This window comes from Gadus macrocephalus, chromosome 15 (genome assembly GCF_031168955.1).
Source record: "Gadus macrocephalus chromosome 15, ASM3116895v1".
NCBI classification, from domain to species: Eukaryota; Metazoa; Chordata; class Actinopteri; order Gadiformes; family Gadidae; genus Gadus; species Gadus macrocephalus.
The window spans coordinates 15537061-15557368 of record NC_082396.1 but is presented as its reverse complement, the minus strand read 5'-3'; the positions used below and the strand labels follow the sequence as shown (position 1 = coordinate 15557368).

Below are 20308 nucleotides of genomic sequence, written 5' to 3'. Positions count from 1 at the left end.
TCCGTCTACTTATCTCAATATCTACTTTAGATTTTTCATGATCACAATTATCTTTGAAACAGGGAAGGGCAGCAGCATGAAGATAGTCACTGCTGCTTCTACACTTGATGTAGGAAGGAGAGGAGTGTTTTGAACTTAATATGATGCATGAAACATTTCGTAAAAAGCTTCATTCACAGAAAAACATACTTGGATTCAATGTTTTCACACTAATGAATGAATGAAATTTATAATCATTAGATAGATTTGAGCACATTCACTTTGCCAATTATTGGCAAAGTGGGATTGTTTGAGTTACTTAGGTTAATTTATACAGTTGCTGTGACTCTGGCCTCTCCCTTAATTCTCCAGGAGCACAATAAGTGAAACCCATTAAAGTCTAAACCCTGAGGTGAATCCACGTGGACCCTCTCATTACATCGGTTTCTTCTGCGCGGGAGAGTCCGCCGTGGCGGGCCTCCCCTCTCCTCCCTCAGCTCCGCCCCCTCCTTCTCCGCTACCGCCCTCTGCTTCCTGTTCCTGTGCGGACCCCTCCGGGACCCGGCCCGCCGTGAAAGATGTCTCCTCCGTGGCCGAGTTGACGCGAGGGGTCCCGACAGCGCGCTCCACGGCACCCGCGCCCAACCCCGCACTGGCCCGCAGACCCGAGGTCGCAGCGCCAGCTTTGGGGGTTTTGCCTTTAGTCTTTAGGGGGGCCGGGCCGGAGCAGGGGTCTTTATCGCCCCGCCGCCGCTCTGCCCGGGGGAGGGTGGCGGGTTTGGAGGAGGCCGCGCCCTGGGGCTCCCCGGGGAGGCTAGCCGTCTCAGGGGAGGCCTTGGGGGGTAGCGTGGAGGTCTTCTTCCGCTGGTTGGTCCTGGTGGTCCCCGTCCCAGTGCTTTGGGTTGCTCCTCCTCCCCCATCCTTGGCGGCCCGTGAGCGAGGTGCGGACGACGGAGCGGGGGTCGTCTTGGTAACCCCTCCAGTCTTCTTCGGATTGGAGGGTTTGGCTGAAAGAGAGGCAGACCATTTTATTTTTAGAATAATCAGCTTCTCCAATGAAATATGGATTTTCTGTGTTGCTTCTTAATTGTCGTGGGACATGAAGAATTAATTACCACAAACTTAGCGTGCATTAAAGAAGAAACGGTTTGAACAAATCTCTGCCCGAAAGCCGGATCAATCCAGTTGACTCATTAGCAGGCCCACTGGTGTTACTACGATGCATCCTCTTGGCTCGTTATCAGGTCACATCACTCATAACAGTGACTAGACTTGCACACAGTGAAAGATCAAAACTGCACGACCTTATAGATACTGTCCAAACCACTCAACCACACAAACCATATCACGCAGAAAGTGATTCAGACCATTACGTTTTGCTCAATCACGACCGAGAGAGATGAGGAACGTGACGAAGAGCTCCTCTCGCCAAACTCTTGCCACAGTTTCACTACCCTTCATAAACCACAAACCATTTCAACAATACTGGGCATGTATACATCTGGAGTACCTCCCTTCCACGCCATGGCATGCACACCCCTGCCCAAGGCCGACAGCCACCCGCACAGATGGTGATCATGCGCGCATTAATGCATGCTGCTTTTAACGTTTGATTATGCAAGCGTCGTTAACAAAACAGGAAATTACCAACTGAACTAGGAACCTCTAGCACAGATAGAGGAAGTGGATCAGGGATAACAACGGAGAACAGTTAAGTGTTAGAGGAAGGTTCATGCAATAAGGCAGACTGAAGGGCAGACCTTGACCGACAGCGGGACCAGGGGAGGGCTCATTGAAAGCTCAAGGGTGTAACTGAGTTGGGGGGGTTCAACTCCAAGGGGTCCTACTTACCCGGACCGCGGCCAGTGTTAGCGTTTCGAGGGCTAGGCTTCGCGGCGGTGGCCGGTCCAGGCTTGCCAGTCATGATGTTGGTCGACCGTTTAAGGCCAGAGGCACCAGCCTTGTGTCTTGTGCCCGTGGGGCCACTCACTGCTTTGGTAGTGGTGGGCACGGCGGCACTCGGCTGCTTTTTACTAGGAGGAACCTCTCGCGGTTTCATTACCTTGGCCTTGGGAAGGGTTTTAGTGTCGCACCTCTCTGAGCAGCAGGAAAAGGAGAAGGAGGAAGAAATGAAACAGTTTTGTTCCATGAGTTGGGGAAGCGTGTGGGGGAAGTGCAGACATAGCTGGAGAGAAGATGGAAAGCTGGGAGTGTTAGAATAAGCGATATGGGAACAGACAATGTTAGCGTGATATGAAAGAGACTTTGGGGGACACAACACCCTCGTTGGGAATCGCATACTATACCGCGATCCAAAGAGGCAAATAAAACAGGAGTCCGCCGCATGTGTCTGTGTTTCAAACCTTAATCTCGAGGTGGCCTACGATGGAAATGCAAACAACGCGAGAAAATAGATCTTCTAATGGGCGTGGGTCGATGGTAACAGGGTTCAGAAGAGGACAAAACTCCTCCAGGGAACAGCAGAGCAAGGCTTTCACTGCCGCCCTATTTTGGCACACCGTTAGCCCTTTGTGTCATAAGGGTAAAGGATAGGAATAAGGTTCATATCTAGCTCCCATGTCCCCTGCTGTTACCTCAGTCTCACTGTTGAGAATTGTAGTCATAGTCGTTTGAATACCTAATCAGTAAGTCAGAGATTTCTTTATTACATTTGATCAAATTGGATGGCTTTAACTTAAAATTTGAAGTTAAAAATGAAATACCAAAATCCAAAAGTATACTTGGGGAAAAAAAAATAGGAGAGATACACGTATCTCTATATATATAGTACCATTGTATTTTGGTAAATTAATCTTCATGTTATGTGTGTCTATTGCTGTGCAAAGTTCAAAGCAGGACTGTTAGAGAGATTATTGTTTCTCACATCTTGCTGGTGATAAGGTGAGTATATAAAGTCACGTTGCTAGCTTGCAATGCATTTTCTGTATTTACTTACATTGCTAGTGTATGCAAACCTTGAAGCCAAACCAGGAGATGTTCCATTTGTTTGTTTGCCTTTAGTACCAGTTCATCATTATTTATTGTACTCAAGTAGATTTGTATTACCTAACCATTTACTGCCTGAGTACATAATGGTAAATGTTCAACGATCTCTAGGGGCATTAAAACTGTCTCGAACTCACATATGGCCCCTACATATGCCCGGTCTCCATGACTACATTGCTATTTTATTGAGACCAATATTTCTCTTTTCAGCTATAACAACTCGGATACACCATGGCAGCTCACCCTACGACACAGTTCACAGAAAATAGGCAAAGCAACGCCATAATATCTGTACATTGTTTTTTTATTAGGATCCAACCACAAAAGCAGTGGAAGGGGGTTTTACATCCCTCCGGATGGTTCTCATTTTCCACTATTGCGTTATTACCGAGACGTCTGGCCCTCGCCATCTGGAGGAGGCCAGATGGAGACATGGGTGAAAGGCAAAGAAAGTGCAGCAAGCTTCACTCATATGCTTGAAAATTCGGTCTGTAAATCTCCCTAATCGTACCCAGAATGAGGAAGGCAACAAAATTTACAAAAACAACTCTGAACCACTTCATAACTAGACGCCATTCCTCTGGTTCATTCAATAGCCTTCGTCTCATCTTGTAGTACAAGTTCATACCGCGCTTTAAAGCGAGCTTATCGCCGGCGGTGGCGTAACACGAGTTCAGCGAGGTCAATGGGAAGCTGTTCCTGCGTTAGCAAACAATCATACGTCCCTCAGCCTTCCCCGAGACGTTCCTAGGCACCGATTTGGTTTAGTGGGTTAAGCGATTATCTGAACAAAAAAGGCTCAGATGATAAGAGAACATGATTGGTCGAAAAACCCCACCTGCTCCGCCTTCCGGAGCCTCTGGCCCAATGGGCTGTTCCTCGGGTAGCGATGCGGCCGGGGCCTCGATGTCGACCCGCAGCTCGTCTGGGGCGGGCGTGGCATGGCCGTTCTGTACCCCGCTGCTGTTGGTGTCTGCTTCTGAGAGGAACAGGGGCGTACGGATGGATACAGGCGCAGGTTGTGGGAACGGGTCTGCATGACGGACTCAATGTCAGTAAAACATCAAAGATATCATTGAAATCATACAGGGAATAATTATATGATTTGGTAAAATAACTATGGTAGGATTGTATTGATCTCTATATTGTCTTGAAAATGAGCACTATTATGTTTTGTTTGAAATTACTCAAGAGTTAAGATCACTAAGGATCAATAGTTAGCGGTGTTGTTTTGTTATGTATCAAGGACAAAATGATACATAAAAACCCGAGATATAGAATAGAAGGGAGTCAAAAAAAAAAGTACAGGGAAATTCCAGTGTTGCGTCAGGATTCATCTCGCCAAACTCAACAACAGCCGACTTAAAACACGCCACATCCTCCCAAAGGGTTCAAGAATTGACAATCACAACTGTATAAAGGAGAAGCCTGTCACTGTATCATGTGTCACTGGAGGCTGTGGCACATGTCAGCAATGTCTTGGACCACCTGGGGCCTTTTGCAGAAAGCTGGCTAACTGGCTAACCCTAAAGCCAATCCAGTTGGGTAACTAGGGGGTGTTCTGAGCCTAGCCGTGCTCTCTACATGTCAGGTTCTGTTTGAATTCACCCCGCCCATGCTTAACGTTGATATTTTTGGAATCTGTAGAACACTTTTCTGCCCAAACACGTTTCTCATCTATGTCAAACATTATATCTTAAAAAACTCCTCACACCTCACAACTCTGGAGGTGGATTTTTAACGATTGTAGTTATAAACGTTTAACCTAATTAAAAATAGAGACCGCGGGTGCGCACACACACACACACACACACACACACACACACACACACACACACACACACACACACACACACACACACACACACACACACACACACACAAACAGATGAATAAGTATAGTACATAGATATATAAATATGCCTTAACACTTCCTCCTCATCCTAGAAGAAAACAGCTAAAGAGCCCGTAGCTTTTCACACATCATAACTCATTCAAAGCCCACACTTCCTATTTTCGGGCTGCCAGTAAACTATGTTGCTCGCTGCCTCTCACACACTCACACTCACGATTGCAATACTCCACAATCAATCACTGTTTGAGCATGTGATCGGTCCGATTCTGTTAGGGGCCCCTGGCTTAAGTAGTAAGCAAGACGTAGGGACGGCTTATAATAACACGATGATTTTACATTATCTAAGCCCCTGGGAGGAGCCAGCCAGACCCCACTGGCTCAGCAGGCCTTCCACCACTCCACGTCTGGGTGTGTGAGGCCCTGCCCACTGCAGAGTGGCTGACTGTAAGAGCCATGCTGTTCCTACTCTCTAGTGAACTGAATGACAAAAACTCAAGACTCGCGCTGGCTGGTCCTTTTACAGAGAAACATTCTGGGTTTTATGAGCCAATAGGTACTACTTTCTCTGTTAGTGTAAAGTCAGTTAGTTCTGGCATGGTTTTAACCACATAGCGGCTGGCAGTGGTTTCCTTATTCCCACCGCTGTCCATCTCTCTGATGCTACACTGCTAATTAGTCACATGGTGTAATTACCCCTGTTTCGCCTGAGCCAGTAGGGTTAGTGTTGCTGTCAAAATGTAGTTCCGAGTTTTGGAGCATTTTGAGGTGGTGTCCAACATGGTGATGTCCATCATGTGTGTCAGGACAATGTGTTACTGTGTACACACAGAATAACCAAAGCCAGAGAGTGGGGTCAAGTGGGTCAGCGATGAGTGAAGAGGAGTCCACGAGGAGATTCACCTTGGTCTACGATGAGGACGCCCTTCTTGATCAGCTCCTCTCTGGTCTGTCGGGTGGAGATCTTTCTCTCCAGTACTGGGTGGAAAACAGGGGTTAGGCATATGGTATATGGATTATTGTCCACTGTGGTGTTGGTGTATATATATACTGGCTGTATTTTCTCTTTGAGCAGAGCAGTCCCAAAAGCGATCCCACTGCCAGCCTTTAATCAGCTTCATGAGGCGGTGTATTAAGAGTGTTAACCAGGATTCATTTGACACATCGGAACGTTCTGCTGATTGGAGCGCTGTGCCGAACGGAGCATTTAGGAGCCCTTTCTTCCTCATCGAGCCCACTTTCATCATCGTCTACATGCCATCCGCTTACGCTTTCTTGAACATCTCTTATTTTTGGCCCCCCTCATCAAAATTCTTTCAGACATTATTCCTCTCCTCCACAGATGCTTCCTCTGACACCCCCCCCCCCCAGAGCCCCCCTCCCTCCCTCCCTCCCTCCCTCATGCCTAGCTGGGGGGAAGGGCCGGGGTTGGGGTCCGAGTCCGCAATGCCCAATATGAAAGCCTGTCTATCCTAAGAACTCAATAAAGTCCATGCTCTCTCTTCTGCAGTCTTTGTCGAGATGTTGCCCCCACCCCCCCCCCCCCCCTCACTATTTCCCCCTGGAGCATGACCCCCCCCCCCCCCCCCCCCGCTAACCTTTGGTGAGGTCCTGGAACTTATCGCTGGTCTTCTTTTTCCTCCACTTCCACGGTTTGAAGAGCTTCCCGAGCGACGACAGCTTACCGCGCTGCTGGCGCGACCCAGAGGCATTCTGGGTAGGACTGGCGTTGCTCACCACCACATCGCAGTTGGCCGGCGACAGTGCAGACTTCTCCAGGCCATCCGCTAGGGAAAACACCAGACACACGCGAGACGTCATGAGAGGTCTTGGATCAAAACATAACGATAAACATCAACATGTGGAGGAACACACACACACACAAACACACACAAACACTGGCCTGTTGTTTTGAGCTGACAAGGCAAAACATAAAAAAAAAAAACGAGTTGTTGTGAAACAGGATAGTGTGGCAAACGCTGGTTTGAACAGCAGTTTTCAATATCAGCCTCAGAAACATTACACATGATGGAAGAAAGTAGCCATACAGGGTTGATGTTACCACCATCTGGAGCCTCAGCACAATATCAGCATTGTGACTGAGTTTGGCCTCTTTATTACAGAGTAGACGATCAGAAAGTACTTCATAATATTTGATGCCCTGCAAAATTGACCCCCCGCTTCCAAAAGCCATGGTAGCACCGGCAATACTGAGTACCGCCACTTTCCTCATAGGAAAACCATGGTTACAGCCTGTGCCACCCTTTTTAATATGAACCCTGACGTAGGGACTTCAACGATAACCCCACAACAAATAAAATCCATTTTAACCAAATCACAGCAACGAAGCATTCATCTGCTAACGTTTCTGACTCTGTGTAAATGTATGAAGCAAAGAGGGACTGAATGTGTGTATGTGTGCGTGGGTGTGTATGTTTTGACTAGATCATCGTCCTTCCTTGACTCTTCCCCTTCCTGTTGGGATTCTGGGGACGCTCGGGAACACTGACAGCTCCGGAGGGTCTGCGTGGGAGAGAGAGGCGCTGTGTTGTCTGTGCATGTTATCTTTGTTTAGGAGTTCCCAGGGCGACGAGTTGGAGAAGTATGCGTGTGCGATATGTGTATATGTATGTTATACGTCTTTCTTCCAAATTTTAGTAGGTAATTAAGCCAACATAAATACCCCTCATTTGCACTGGTACTCACAGTAAATTAATGATGGGAGGTTGTGGAAGACCAATGTAGAAGAGGGAGAAAGAGTGTGAGTGTTTAGAGCCTTATGAAGACACTCTTATTGAAGGGGGTTGAGATTCCTGGTTGATCTAAAAGACAATGTTTATTTACTCATGGAATGCGTTACAGTCCTGACTCCTGAGGGTAAAGCACGACACAAATATGCAAACACGCCAATGAAGTGCAAAGTCCATTTATATAATTCATTCTTCTTAATTGAGATTATTAATAAGAGCACGAACAATACTGGATTTTAGGGGCTGATGCCGATACTGATATTAGGGAGTCAAAAATGACCAGTATCGAGATATTGGAGGATATTCAAAACATAGATGGGCTGTTATTTGCTACTGTATATATATTGTGGTAGTCTTGGGGTGGAGAAATTCTTTGAGATCTGCTTCAAACCCTTCTGAAATGAACATAACATTCAAATCATGAGCTAAAGGCACACATTAACTGAATGGTTGGGAGCTACTAACCTTCACACAGACCATGGTTTACAACTTGAAAGTGTTTTCGTGGATGTTCATTGTTAAGAGATTTAGAGGTTTAACCACCAAAGTAGAGGACATATTAAGCGGTATCTAGGATTCAATTTGTAAAGTTTTTATGTTGTTAAATATACTGTATACTCAATCTCAAGGCTATCACACTTACAATAGCACAGGACAACACACACCCACTCAACAGCCCTCTGGACTCAGGTACAGGTCCCTGTTGTGCAGGAGGGCTCTCTATGGCAAAAGCCTGGTGCATGCAGCCATAGCAGCCCTCAACAAAATGGCCAAGATAAAATCACTCCAGTCCCACTCTGTCTATATATTCTGTCTGCATGTTATTTTTGTTGTGATTGTTGTCGATTTGTTATTACCCTAACCCTGTCAGCGTGAGGTTCATACCTCTACTTGTGATGTGAAAAAGAATTTCCCCTTGGGGACAATAAAGTCTAAAGTCTAAAGTATACGCCAATACGGTCAATACGCCAATATTCGTTGATATAATCGGCCAACCGATATATCGGTATTAACCCTGGTATTAAGTCTTCCAGACAAATGTCTCATTCCATTTTTTCACCTTTGAGCTTGAGAAACACAAAACGTGAACGGAAACACTGGATGTTGCATATAAATATATTTTTTCCCTTTAATTGGTCAAACTGCAATCACAAACTGCACACTAATCAAGGCTGATTGGGCAGACTGCTGCAGTGGAGTAAACACCTAGACTGGGTAGCCCCGCCAATTCTGCCGACGATTTGATTTCGCCCTGAAGAAGGGTCTGGAGAAGAGCAATACATTTTTTTTCTGCTTCCGATACGTTTTTGCAGGAGCCAATCACCAAGCTGGCTTTTCCCCCTGGCGCGCTATTGACTGGTTTAACACAATGACGACAGGGAAGCGACGGCAAGCATCCAATTGCATACCGAGTCATTTAACTAGGCCCATGGATTACGCCACTTGTGCTGAAGAAATGACAGCAGCTCCCCCAGACCAGCGTGCAATCTACGATTGAGCTTGGTCTGGCAATAGCCAGACTAGCAAACACAAGTATCAGGTCAATGTGTATTAACCAATGGAGCACAGAGTCACTGGATGCACGCTACAGACTTGCGACCCATTAACCCAGTGACCCAGGCAGAGGCGGTATCTCAGCCTATTCAGCAGATGGGGGCAGGAAGTAGTAAACAATGATATAAATTATAAATATGTATATTTGGCGCAGACAGCTAAACCCTTTAAAAAGGTAAAGGAAAAAACGCGTATTCATCTCTTAAGTTGGACAAAATAAAAGTCGTAAAATAAGAAGTCTGGACCAGTAACTGAATAAATATTGAAACATCCACACATAGGTCAGCTGAACAGCCGTTTCAGAAGACAGATGAAAACCACACCGCTCAAGCCAAACACACCCCCAGCAACAAAGAACACACACACACATACACACATTGCGCATGCATGCACGTACTTCCATTTCCTGCCGCTCGGCAAATCAAATCATAACAATAAGTCCACTTCAGCTGTGCCTTTGTTCCACAAATGATGGGAAGAAGAGAAAGAAAACATAAAGCCCACAGCAGCAATTATTGTCGCCATTAGCCTCAACTCTCAAACCATTAGTGGGAACCCACTCGGACACAATGATTCTGTTACTGGGAGGGGGGAGAAGAGCCAGTAGGTGGAGTAATAAAAATGACAGGTATTAGAGACTATGGCAGAGTTGACGGTGTAGAAATTTACTTGAGAAACGTGTTAACTTAACAACTTAACTTAACTTGACATGTAGATCCACTGGAAGTGTAGACATGTAGATTTACTGTGGACATGTACATTCACTGTAAGTGTAAACATGCAGATTTACTGTGGACATGTACATTCACTGTAAGTGTAAACATGTAGATTTACTGAAAGTGTAGACATGTAGATTCATGTCATTAATAGGCAGGTAGCTCCTAGTTCAGGGAAACCTATTGATCATCATGAAAGAGTCGCTGTACTTATCTTCTATGACTTTGAATCAATTCACAACTTCCTAAACTCAAATATGTTTTTGTGTTTATATTATTGCAATCAGTTGATACAACTTTTCAAGAATCAAAACAACATAATCGTACACACTTCACTCTGCTTTTATTCCTTCATCTACTACATAGCCTTTCTTAGTGCACAGCCGATTTCAACAAATTTTCTTTCGTGGTTTATTCTGGAATGTGGTTTTGGAATCTGAATTGAATCCAATTTTTTGATACATTAGGATTCACAGCCCTAATGCCTAGCGAATGGACATGGGGTATATCGTACCCAGAGGCCGTTTGTATGGGAGTCAAACCGCTTTCATCAATCCAAATGTCAACAATGTCTCTGTCTATAACCGTCTTTGCAGGCGCGAGCAACAGAAATAAAAACACTTTATATCCACAATACTGCCGTTATTATTATTTATATTATGTTTGTTTATAAAGCACAACATACTACTTCAGGGATTACCCTGGCTTCATAAACACCATACATTTTCCACAGCCTGTGGCTTTACGGGAATTATTCAGACTCCTTAAAGCCTCGCAAACACAACACACTGCTTTCAGGAGTAAACCAACAAATGTTATTTAAGACCGAAATAATCCTGCTTCGACATCAATGAAAGAAGTGTTACCTGTGTTATGGGAGGTTACCAGAATAAGACCGCGCTCACTCTGTGCCTTTGAGCACATACAGTTTGAGCGTTTTATAACCCATGACTCACTTGGTGGATGAAGTCATTCTCAATGTGTTAGCCAGGATTTGGAAATAAAAGGACCATGGAAATGGCTGGTGTTTTGCACAAAAAAAAGAGTAATGTAACCATTAAAACTTACATTATTCAAACAGTGCGCTCAATTTTTTTATAAATTATCCCAGAACTTTAAGTATTAAAATTGTATGCTTAAAAACGATTTAAGAAGCAATAATTAATAGGAAATTGTGTCGTAATTACAACCTACAGTATATCTAATTTAGAAGCCATACAGAAGAAAGTCAGCTTAATTCTTGAACATTAATCAACAGTAGAACATCTAGAAGTATAGAGCTAGTTTGTGTCATTTGTCTAACTAGCGCATGCTGGAAACGCTGAGGCTGATGGTTATTATAGTTTTATTCCTTCAAAAATATGAGTGGAGCTGTAGTAAAAACACAATGAGATCCCAGTTGTAGCTCTAACGTCCAAACAACATGAAGAGGAGGAGGAAGAGGAGGAGGAGGAGCAGGGGAAAGGGAGAGGCTTCCTTCCCTTGCCTGGAAGTCACCCAGGGTTTGGGAGAGAGCGGGAGAGAGGGAGCAGGGGGGAGAGGGAGGGAAGGGGGTTAAATAAAATGACATTCAAATAGACCAGACATCCACGAGAAGTGGAGGGAAGAGAGCGAATGAGCTAAAACGACAAGAGATAAATGAAGTCGATATAGTAGATATAGAGTATAGAGAGAGCGGAGAGGCACAAAATAGAATGAGAATACGGGAAACACAGGAAGTGCCCATTGGACCTTCATACTGAGCGTATAGAGCCTCGGACTGGGTCTGATGTAGAAATAGTCTACATAGCCTCCCCCCTTACCACCCCACACACACACCCCTCTTATACACATTGTATGTTGTACGTCCTTGCAGTTAAAAATAGTCCTCAGCATTGTGTAGAATCTTACCCTAGCTATCTTTGTTGTCTACGGGGAATAGGTTAACCTAACAATTGTTTGTGCTTATCACTTGGTTCTATGAGTATCCTTACTTTACCGATGGTGATATATTGTTTCTCTTAAGAAAATGTACTTATTAGCTTTGTTTGGATATACACACATTGTAAGTCATTTTGGGTAAGGCGTATGCTAAATGCCCTAAATATAAATGTAAATAGCCGTGGTATCCAACACAGAGGGAGGTCCATGTGTACCTTACTGTAAGATTCACATATGCATACTTTTAAATATGTTTGTTCAACATCTTGCCATTGGAAACTTTGTGGAGGTCATCCACAATGCCATAACTGAAGGGGGGGGGGGGTTTCTGTTGGCAATACTCAGCAATATTAAGAGAAAATCCCGTAACCTGTGCTAATGAAATAGTATTGCCATGTCACGCAGGAAAAGGGCTGTGGCCATTTTAAACACCAACAATGACCAATATACCTAGCTGAACAACGGCAATGCTAATTGGCAAAGGCTCATTAGTCTGGTACCTCAGTTCATTTTAGACTTCAAAGGGGCGTTATCGACAGGCACAGACCAATTTGCCAACAGAACATGTGACATCAGCGGCAGCCATCTTGGTTTTTAACAAAACATTGCTCCTCGGCCATGGTATCAAACTCGCCATGTATAGATAAACAAAAACAAATGTAATAGGCCCGATCTGGGTCAGGTATCCTGGAGATATGTCAGAATGGGAGACGCATGCCTGGGTAAATAAAACATGAGCTCTTGGATAGAAGCGTTTCCAGGGTACAATATACCGTTATTATTTACATCCTATTCTACTTCCATAATAGAGTAGTCATTTCAACGTGACGTCACGATCTACAACCCCTATTTGATCTATAAAAAGCTGGCATAAATAGTTGAAGCAGATAAAACCTCATTCAATGTAGAAAATGTGTAAAAGTGTTTTTATTGTAGGCCTGCTGTTGGTTTTGTCATGATGATTTTGTACACCAAAGCAAAGAACTAATTTTTACTCCTTTTAAGTCAACAAGCTATTTGACTTTGCTTTGCTCACTGATGACCTACTCCAAACACATGGTCTGAAGGAAGAAGTTGATAGCCCATCACAAATCCAGTGTAATCGCCCACCTGTCAAACACACATGTATTGCTACACTGAGGAAACTATGTCCCTTTTCCCACAATACTTAGACAGACAGACAGACGGACAGACGAACGGACGGACAGACAGACAGACAGGGAGAGATACTCCTGCAATTAGGCTACTGTATACTGTATTCCGTTGTAGTTTTCCACAATTCATGCGAATCATAATATACATTAATAAACAGAATTGCAGACTTCATCAACTCAAAAATAAAAATTCATCACTTTCTGCCCATAATGAATTCAGCGTGTCGCTCAGGAGGATAGTTGTTCCTTTAGTTTTACGTTTAGCTACCATGAAATTAAAACGCAAAAGGTGATCGAAGTAAAATTAAACCTTTGAGTGCCAGACCCATCCCTGAGGTTTAGCGTTTACACCATTCATGATGACACCAAAACGCTCTTAAGGACGTCGTTACGTTTCGCAACGCACGAATTTGTGCTCGAAGTACGTCGCAGATTTGGCGGCGTTATCGCAAGATGCGTTCAAGGCCCGCGTCATAATGTCTGTGAAGTTAACGCGACGTTGAATCGATAACTTTAGAAATACTTCGCGGTTTACCGAAAAGAGCAACCTGCGTTTGAGAGCCTCTAAAGAAAATCGAGATCACCAACTTAGTAGCCAACAATAAAAAACAATAACAATAAACTTCCTGTACAGAGTAGCGGAATGCACGGGAGCGACGGGGGAGAGAGAGACACAAACTAACTCACCACTCGGGTGGGTGGAGAAGGCGGACACAGCGGTCTGACCCATGTTCCGGAGTGACCCGGGTCCCCACAATCACGCCCGGGTATGATCGGAGGATCCCTGACACCGGCGTATCCTCAAGTTCATTTCCAATGATCAGATCGTGACGTGCTGAGGAGATGGAAACTTGTATCACTGGGTCTCTGCTGCTGCTACAGGACTACTCCGACAGCACTTCCCTCCCGCCCCCCCACGTCTCATCTTGTGGGCCAGCGGAGAATGCTTGTAATTCCTCTGTTCAGATTAGAGGCCCGGCGAGGGGTCAAAAGGTGGCCTGGTCTAACACCTTTCTATGAGTGAACAACTGAGCAGATTGGACGATGCCGACGGAGCCCCGTCTGAAAGGTGGAGTCGAGGCGGCGCGACCTGCGGAGGAAGTTCCCAAGGAAACCCACAAGCAGACACGCCCATCATGGGGACGTTAACGCATCAGCACAGGTCATTATCAAATATGATCAACACATGCAATCATTCTGAATATCATGTATTGGAAATAGGTCACCAACAGATGTTACGGTTTTTGAAAAGTAAAAAAAGAAAATAACTAAAGTCAGATAGCCTACTTGTACTAGTACTGTCTGAACAGTATTCTATTCTAACATGCAGCCATATCTTACACTATGTGATGTCTCGGATGTATTTGGCTTCCATAGTGAATGTCCGCTGGGAAATACAAACATGATAACACCTATTCTCAAGTTCTATTAACAAAATATAGTTCTCCATATATCTAAATGTCAACTATAGCGTGAGTTCCTGCCTGTGTGTGTTTGATCCTCTGTCACGCTGTCACTGGCAACAGGCTGCTTCACACACACTCACATGCATGCACAAACGAACACGAACGCACTCACGCGCATGAAAACACGCACATGCATGCACACGCTAACGCGCACGCGCAAACTCACACAAACACACGACCACGGAGGGAGAAGGAGAAGACTGCCACCTATCTACTGATAGCTAGAGCACAACCACAGATACCGGTTACTTGGCTGCAAATAACCTGGGCTCAGCATGGTCAAGTATGAAAGCCATTGCAGGCACTAGTAACTCAAAGAATATAAGCACTGTCACTTTAGAGGGTTTTGACACAGACTCTGACCTTGCAAATTATCTTAATCATTTCTTTTCCCGTTTTGACACCTATGATTTCAGTGAAGAAAAACAGGAGCTCAGTCATAAATTAGCTGACCAGAACCACTTCACAATTGAAGAGGAAAATATTGAAAAGGTATTCTCTTCCATAAATCCAAATAAAAGCCATGGACCTGACAATATATGTGGTAGACTGGTTAAGTTGTGTTCTAGAGAACTTAGTCGAATATTTCATTACATCTTCAATAAATCCCTTCAAAATCAGCATGTCCCAAAATGTTGGAAAGATGCGGTAGCCGTTCCAGTTCCCAAGACAAGCTGCCCAAACATTCTGAATGATTTTAGGCCTATTGCTCTGACATCTATTGTCATGAAAGCTTTTGAAAAATTTGTGAGAAATGAAATTTTAAAGAAAACAGAGTCTGATATTGACCCATTGCAGTTTGCCTATAGGCCTCATAGAGGTGTCGAGGATGCCACAGTCACTCTGATGAACATGCTTTTTAAACATCTGGAAGGAAAAGGAACACATGCTCAGCTTTTATTTATAGATTTCTCTTCTGCTTTTAATACAATTCAACCCCACATTTGAACAGAAAGACTTTTAGAGCAATTTGATTTGAGTAAAAATCTTGTTGTGGATGGGTTTTAGACTTTTTAACCAATAGGACGCAAAGAGTGCGAGTCAATGGAGTACTGTCTGACCAGATCTGCTCCTCCACTGGCTCCCCTCAGGGCTGTGTTTTGTCCCCTCTCCTGTTCATCCTTTACACAAACATGTGCCGCAGCAAAAGAGAAGACAGATTTATTTTAAAGTATGCAGATGATTCTGTCATTGTAAGCCTGCTTCAAGGGAATGAAACAGGCCATGGCCCAGTCGCTCAGGATTTTGTAGACTGGTGCGATAGGTCCTTTCTACACATGAACATTTCAAAAACTAAAGACATGTACATAGATTTCCGGAAACTCCCCAGTGCTAAGGAACTCACCAGCATAAAGGGTCAGACTGTTGAGTGTGTGGATAACTATAAATACCTTGGGACCATCATCGACAATAAGCTAAACTTTGAGACAAACTGCGAAGCTGTGTACAAAAAGGGGAATCAGCGTTTATATTGTCTGAGGAAACTCTCATCGTTTCACATTGACAGTAAAATGCTAACCATGTTCTACCGCTGCTTCATTGAATCTGTCATATCCTTTAGCCTGGTGACTTGGTTTAGTAACCTATCCCTAAAAAATAAGAATTCCCTGAACCAAATCGTGAGGTGGGCTAGTAGGCTGATTGGAGAGCCACAGCTGAACCCAGAATCCCTGCATACAAGGCAGCTACAGAGACTAACTGGGTCTATCTTAGAAGATGGATCCCACCCACTATATGGTGAATTTTAACTTCTCCCATCAGGCCGTAGGTACAAAATGCCTGCCTGCAAAACAAAGAGATACAGAGGCAGTTTTGTTCCCTCAGCTGTCAAAACGTTAAATTGTAAGTAAGTAATTAAGCTACACACTAACTTATTAACCTATGGATTGTATGGCCTTCTTCATCTTTTTATTTATTTATTTATTCTGACCTTGTTTTTTGTATCTGCCATGATGGCTTGCATTTAGTATTTATCTATCTTTTGATAGTAATAACCTTTTGTATGCTTTTTATCCATGTTCCTATGTCTGGAGCACTGTTGTCACTTTTATGTCTCTGTCTGTCGATGATGTTAATGTTGTCTGCGTGTGTGTGTATGCAGCCAATTCTTTCTTTCTACCTGCAACCAAATCTACCATCGGGTACAAATAAAGTTACCTTAACCTTTACAACCACCGCGTTTCTTTGTTGCGACTTTTTCCAATTATCAAAAGGTCGGGAGCTTAATGGGAGTGTTTGCAACTGCTATTTGCTGCATGAAGGTGCGCTTATTCGAGATCGATTAAAAACAATTGGCTGATCATTTATTAATGAATAAAAAAACATGCAGTTTAAACATGATAGGTATATTATTTAACCAATAACAATTGAACACGCAGAATAAGAAGGCACTATTTGTTAATAATTATATTTAATTATGATGATTATTACGATACCATTACTACTAATAATAATATTACTACTACTATTGCTGCAACTACTTATACTACTACTGCTAATAATACTGCAATAAATGATGAATGCCATTAATAATCCATTTAATCCGTGGCTTTATCTTTAATAAAGTGCAGATCACGTCACCTGTCATCAAACAGTGACCTGCTTACCTGATTACCCAGCTTTATCATACCACGACATGGCCATAGCTGCTGTCGGTGTGTGTGTGTGTGTGTGTGTGTGTGTGTGTGTGTGTGTGTGTGTGTGTGTGTGTGTGTGTGTGTGTGTGTGTGTGTGTGTGTGTGTGTGTGTGTGTGTGCACTCGCTAGAACCTGTGTGTGTGTGTGTGTGTGTGTGTGTGTGTGTGTGTGAGTGTGTCTGTGTGTGCATGCGCAAGCAAGTGTGTGTGTGTGTGTTAGAGAGAGAGAGAGAGAGAGAGAGAGAGAGAGAGACACCCGCGCACAGACAAGAGACTTGCTTGAATGACGTTCTCAGGGGGGCCGTCGCTAGGGATCAAAGAGGAAGTGGATAATTGAGACAGGAAGGAAGTCGGTTAAGAGCAGCGAGAGAATGAAGGGGTCAGACATGGAGAGGCTCCAGGAGAGGAGTACTTAAAGACAGCGGACGGTGCAGTCGGTGTTGAGACGGTGTTGACACAGGGGGGGATACTTCTGTGTGTCTCTATGCTCCAGGTTCACCTCCTCCTGCTGAATATGGAGGAATATAATTGGAATTCCAATCAGAATACTCCATGCGTGTCTCTTGGTATCTGTTCACCCTCTTTCATGTTGGATCAAAGGTTGTGGAATATGCAAAGAAACAGCTTGAGGAAATATATTTTATTTTAATCACACCAGAGAGCATTTTACCACACACTTATACGTACACACGTGCGCACGCCCAGAAGCGCACAGACCCAAACAGACACACACACACACACCCACACACACACACAGCACGTCACCAAGAATTGGATAGAGAACAATTCTGATGGAATGACCGACTTGTGAACACATCAACAACGGATTTATTCATCTCAGATGATCCTCGTTTGACTTTTGACCTACAATGTGTTATTGACAGTTACAGCCTGGCTTGACTCAGTGGTTGTTGGGTGTGGGCCCTGGTATCTAACACACTTCAAACAACTCACAGTAAACCACAGTAGTTTCTGTTTCAAACGCCTCTTCAGTTCATCAACTTAAAATAATAAAGGTTACCGAGTTAAAGTAACAGTGGTTAGTTGTGAGTCGACAGCTCTTGGTGCTGCACTTCTCTCATGTGGTCGTAGTTCTCTGCAGTATCGGGGGATGGCATCGGTTGGACTGGCGCAGCATCCGCGCTGCCCTCCATGGCCTGCCCTTTGTCTCTCCATTAGGGTACCACCATCCTGAATACTGAATTATCCCCTGGCCGCATTGATTCCTGTATAACTGTCTCTCATACAGCTGAGTGATCAATTATAAACTTGGCTTCCTCATCTTGGATCAATCACAACCTTTTACACCTGTGCACAGTTAACCCAATGCCCTTTAGCAAAATTATTCTGTGTGCAACATACGCAGTGGGGGGAGGGGGGGGGGGGGGTCGAATTGTTTTCAGTGTCTAAGGATGATATGGTTGATCGAATCCATTAGGCCCCCAATGTAGTCCGGTGTGACACCTGAATTGGTGGGGTCTGTTTTGGTCTGGTGTGGACCTGATGTGGAATGTGAAGGGTCCGCTGATGGGTGGGGGAAGGAAGGCCGCATCAAATATTTAACACCACCTCAGCAAAACAAGGGCTAATAGTTGTTTAAGTGCTGCTTTACAATGACCTCCCCCCAACATGCACATACACCGTTACCTCCCTCCGTCTATACATTTATTGATTTGTTAAGGTAAGTTCCCTGTCAGGCGTGAGAAAAGCAAAAATCGGTGTTAATAAAACCTCATGTAACTTTAGAAACTTTTGAGGCATTACCCAGAATATACTGGATTATTTTCGTCAACCCTGCAGAGTGGAAGTAATGCATACATGAGATGTGTGTTTGTGTGTGCATTCGCATGTGTGTGTGTTTGTCTCTCTGTGTGTGTGTGTGTGTGTGTGTGTGTGTGTGTGTGTGTGTGTGTGTGTGTGTGTGTGTGTGTGTGTGTGTGTGTGTGTGTGTGTGTGTGTGTGTGTGTGTGTGTGTGTGTGTGTGTGTGCAAGCGTGGGTGTGTGTGTGTGTGTATGCATGTGTGTGTGTGAGATTATCTGATTGTGTTCAGAATTGGTCCTTTCAAACCATTTCCTGTTGTTAATTTAGAGCCTATTCTGTTCTATCAGCTGAGAAGTGGAAGTAACCTCTTTTTCTAAAACATCAGTTGTCCAACCATTTAACACATGGCTTATGTGTGCATAGCTTGGAACCATTGAATAGCATGTGTTTCGGCAACATTGAGCTCTTGATTGAGATGTTTGTTTGGTCTGCAGCCACACCTTTCCAAACAGCACAGGAAGAGCTCTGACAGGCCCTTCTTAACCATCACTCACAATATAAACTGCCATTACATTTAAGGATGAGCGGATGCTATTATACAAAAAACACATACAACTGCAAAAGCATGAGGCAGACTTAAATGGTGTTTCTAACAAGTTGTTACAACTCGATTCAGTCACAAACAGAGTTGGAAATGCAGTGGCTTTCACACTATAAATTCAGTGTGGTTATTAGAATACGATAGGACTTTGTAGATAATAGGTGTAATGCCAAAAAGTTTGAGGGAAGAGGAGGAGGTAATATATAGAAGAAAGGGGGGAATTTAGAATAAAGAGATGGGCAAAAATACAATCAAACGTAATCACAGATTGTCTGTATAAGCTGTATAAACTTTAGGAGGATATCTTTTTTCTTATTATTATTTTTATACATAACAGACACCTTCAATAGTGGTCTGCAATGGGCCTACCTGGTGAGAGATGATTTAATGTAAGTATACAAATATAAGACTTTCCATTTAGGTATGAGGTTAGATATGGTGAAGTTTAGGCAAGACAAAATGTCTAGGTTTAATCAAAAAAATGAATGTTAGTATAGGTGAATAGAAAATGCATGCAATTTAAATAATGTCTGTCTCTGTTAATAATAAACACCTGGGCCTGAGATCTGCTGTGCACCAGATACAGAACAGTGCAAAGGGAGGTATGTCTGCTGCTCACTGAACACATCGTTTCATTCCCTCAAATTATTTCTCAATTTAAGATGAATTAAATGAATGAAAAATGAGTACTGTGTGATAGATATTTCCTCATATTAGAGCGATGATATGCAGGTTCTCAATCATAAGGTTGCAGGGTGACCACTGCATCTGTAATGGAGTGAAGAGTGTCTCCTAGTGTAAACCTCAGAGCCAACTCAGCACAGTGACCTCCGACCCAACGGGCTGTGGTCCGCTGGCGCCGAGCGTTCCTCTTCTGACCGCGTGGCGGAGCGGCGCAGTTGAACCAGCAGTA

At 44.0% G+C, this 20308-nt stretch overlaps 1 protein-coding gene across 7 annotated transcripts in view; it reads right to left on the bottom strand.

Annotated features, from left to right (window-relative positions):
* The window catches only part of phactr2 (phosphatase and actin regulator 2), a 43804-nt gene that overhangs the window by 9636 nt on the left and 13860 nt on the right, over positions 1 to 20308 (bottom strand). For 2 of the 7 annotated variants that reach the window (XM_060072457.1, XM_060072461.1), the window contains exons 2-5: positions 6436 to 6624; positions 5741 to 5815; positions 3824 to 4018; positions 419 to 986 (exon numbers count right to left, since the gene is read on the bottom strand). In XM_060072457.1, the coding sequence (XP_059928440.1) occupies positions 419 to 986; positions 3824 to 4018; positions 5741 to 5815; positions 6436 to 6624 (1027 nt within the window). Of the gene's footprint in view, positions 1 to 418; positions 987 to 3823; positions 4019 to 5740; positions 5816 to 6435; positions 6625 to 13618; positions 14070 to 20308 lie in introns of those variants that run through there. The other 5 variants (XM_060072462.1, XM_060072460.1, XM_060072463.1 and 2 more) reach the window with 5 other exon arrangements.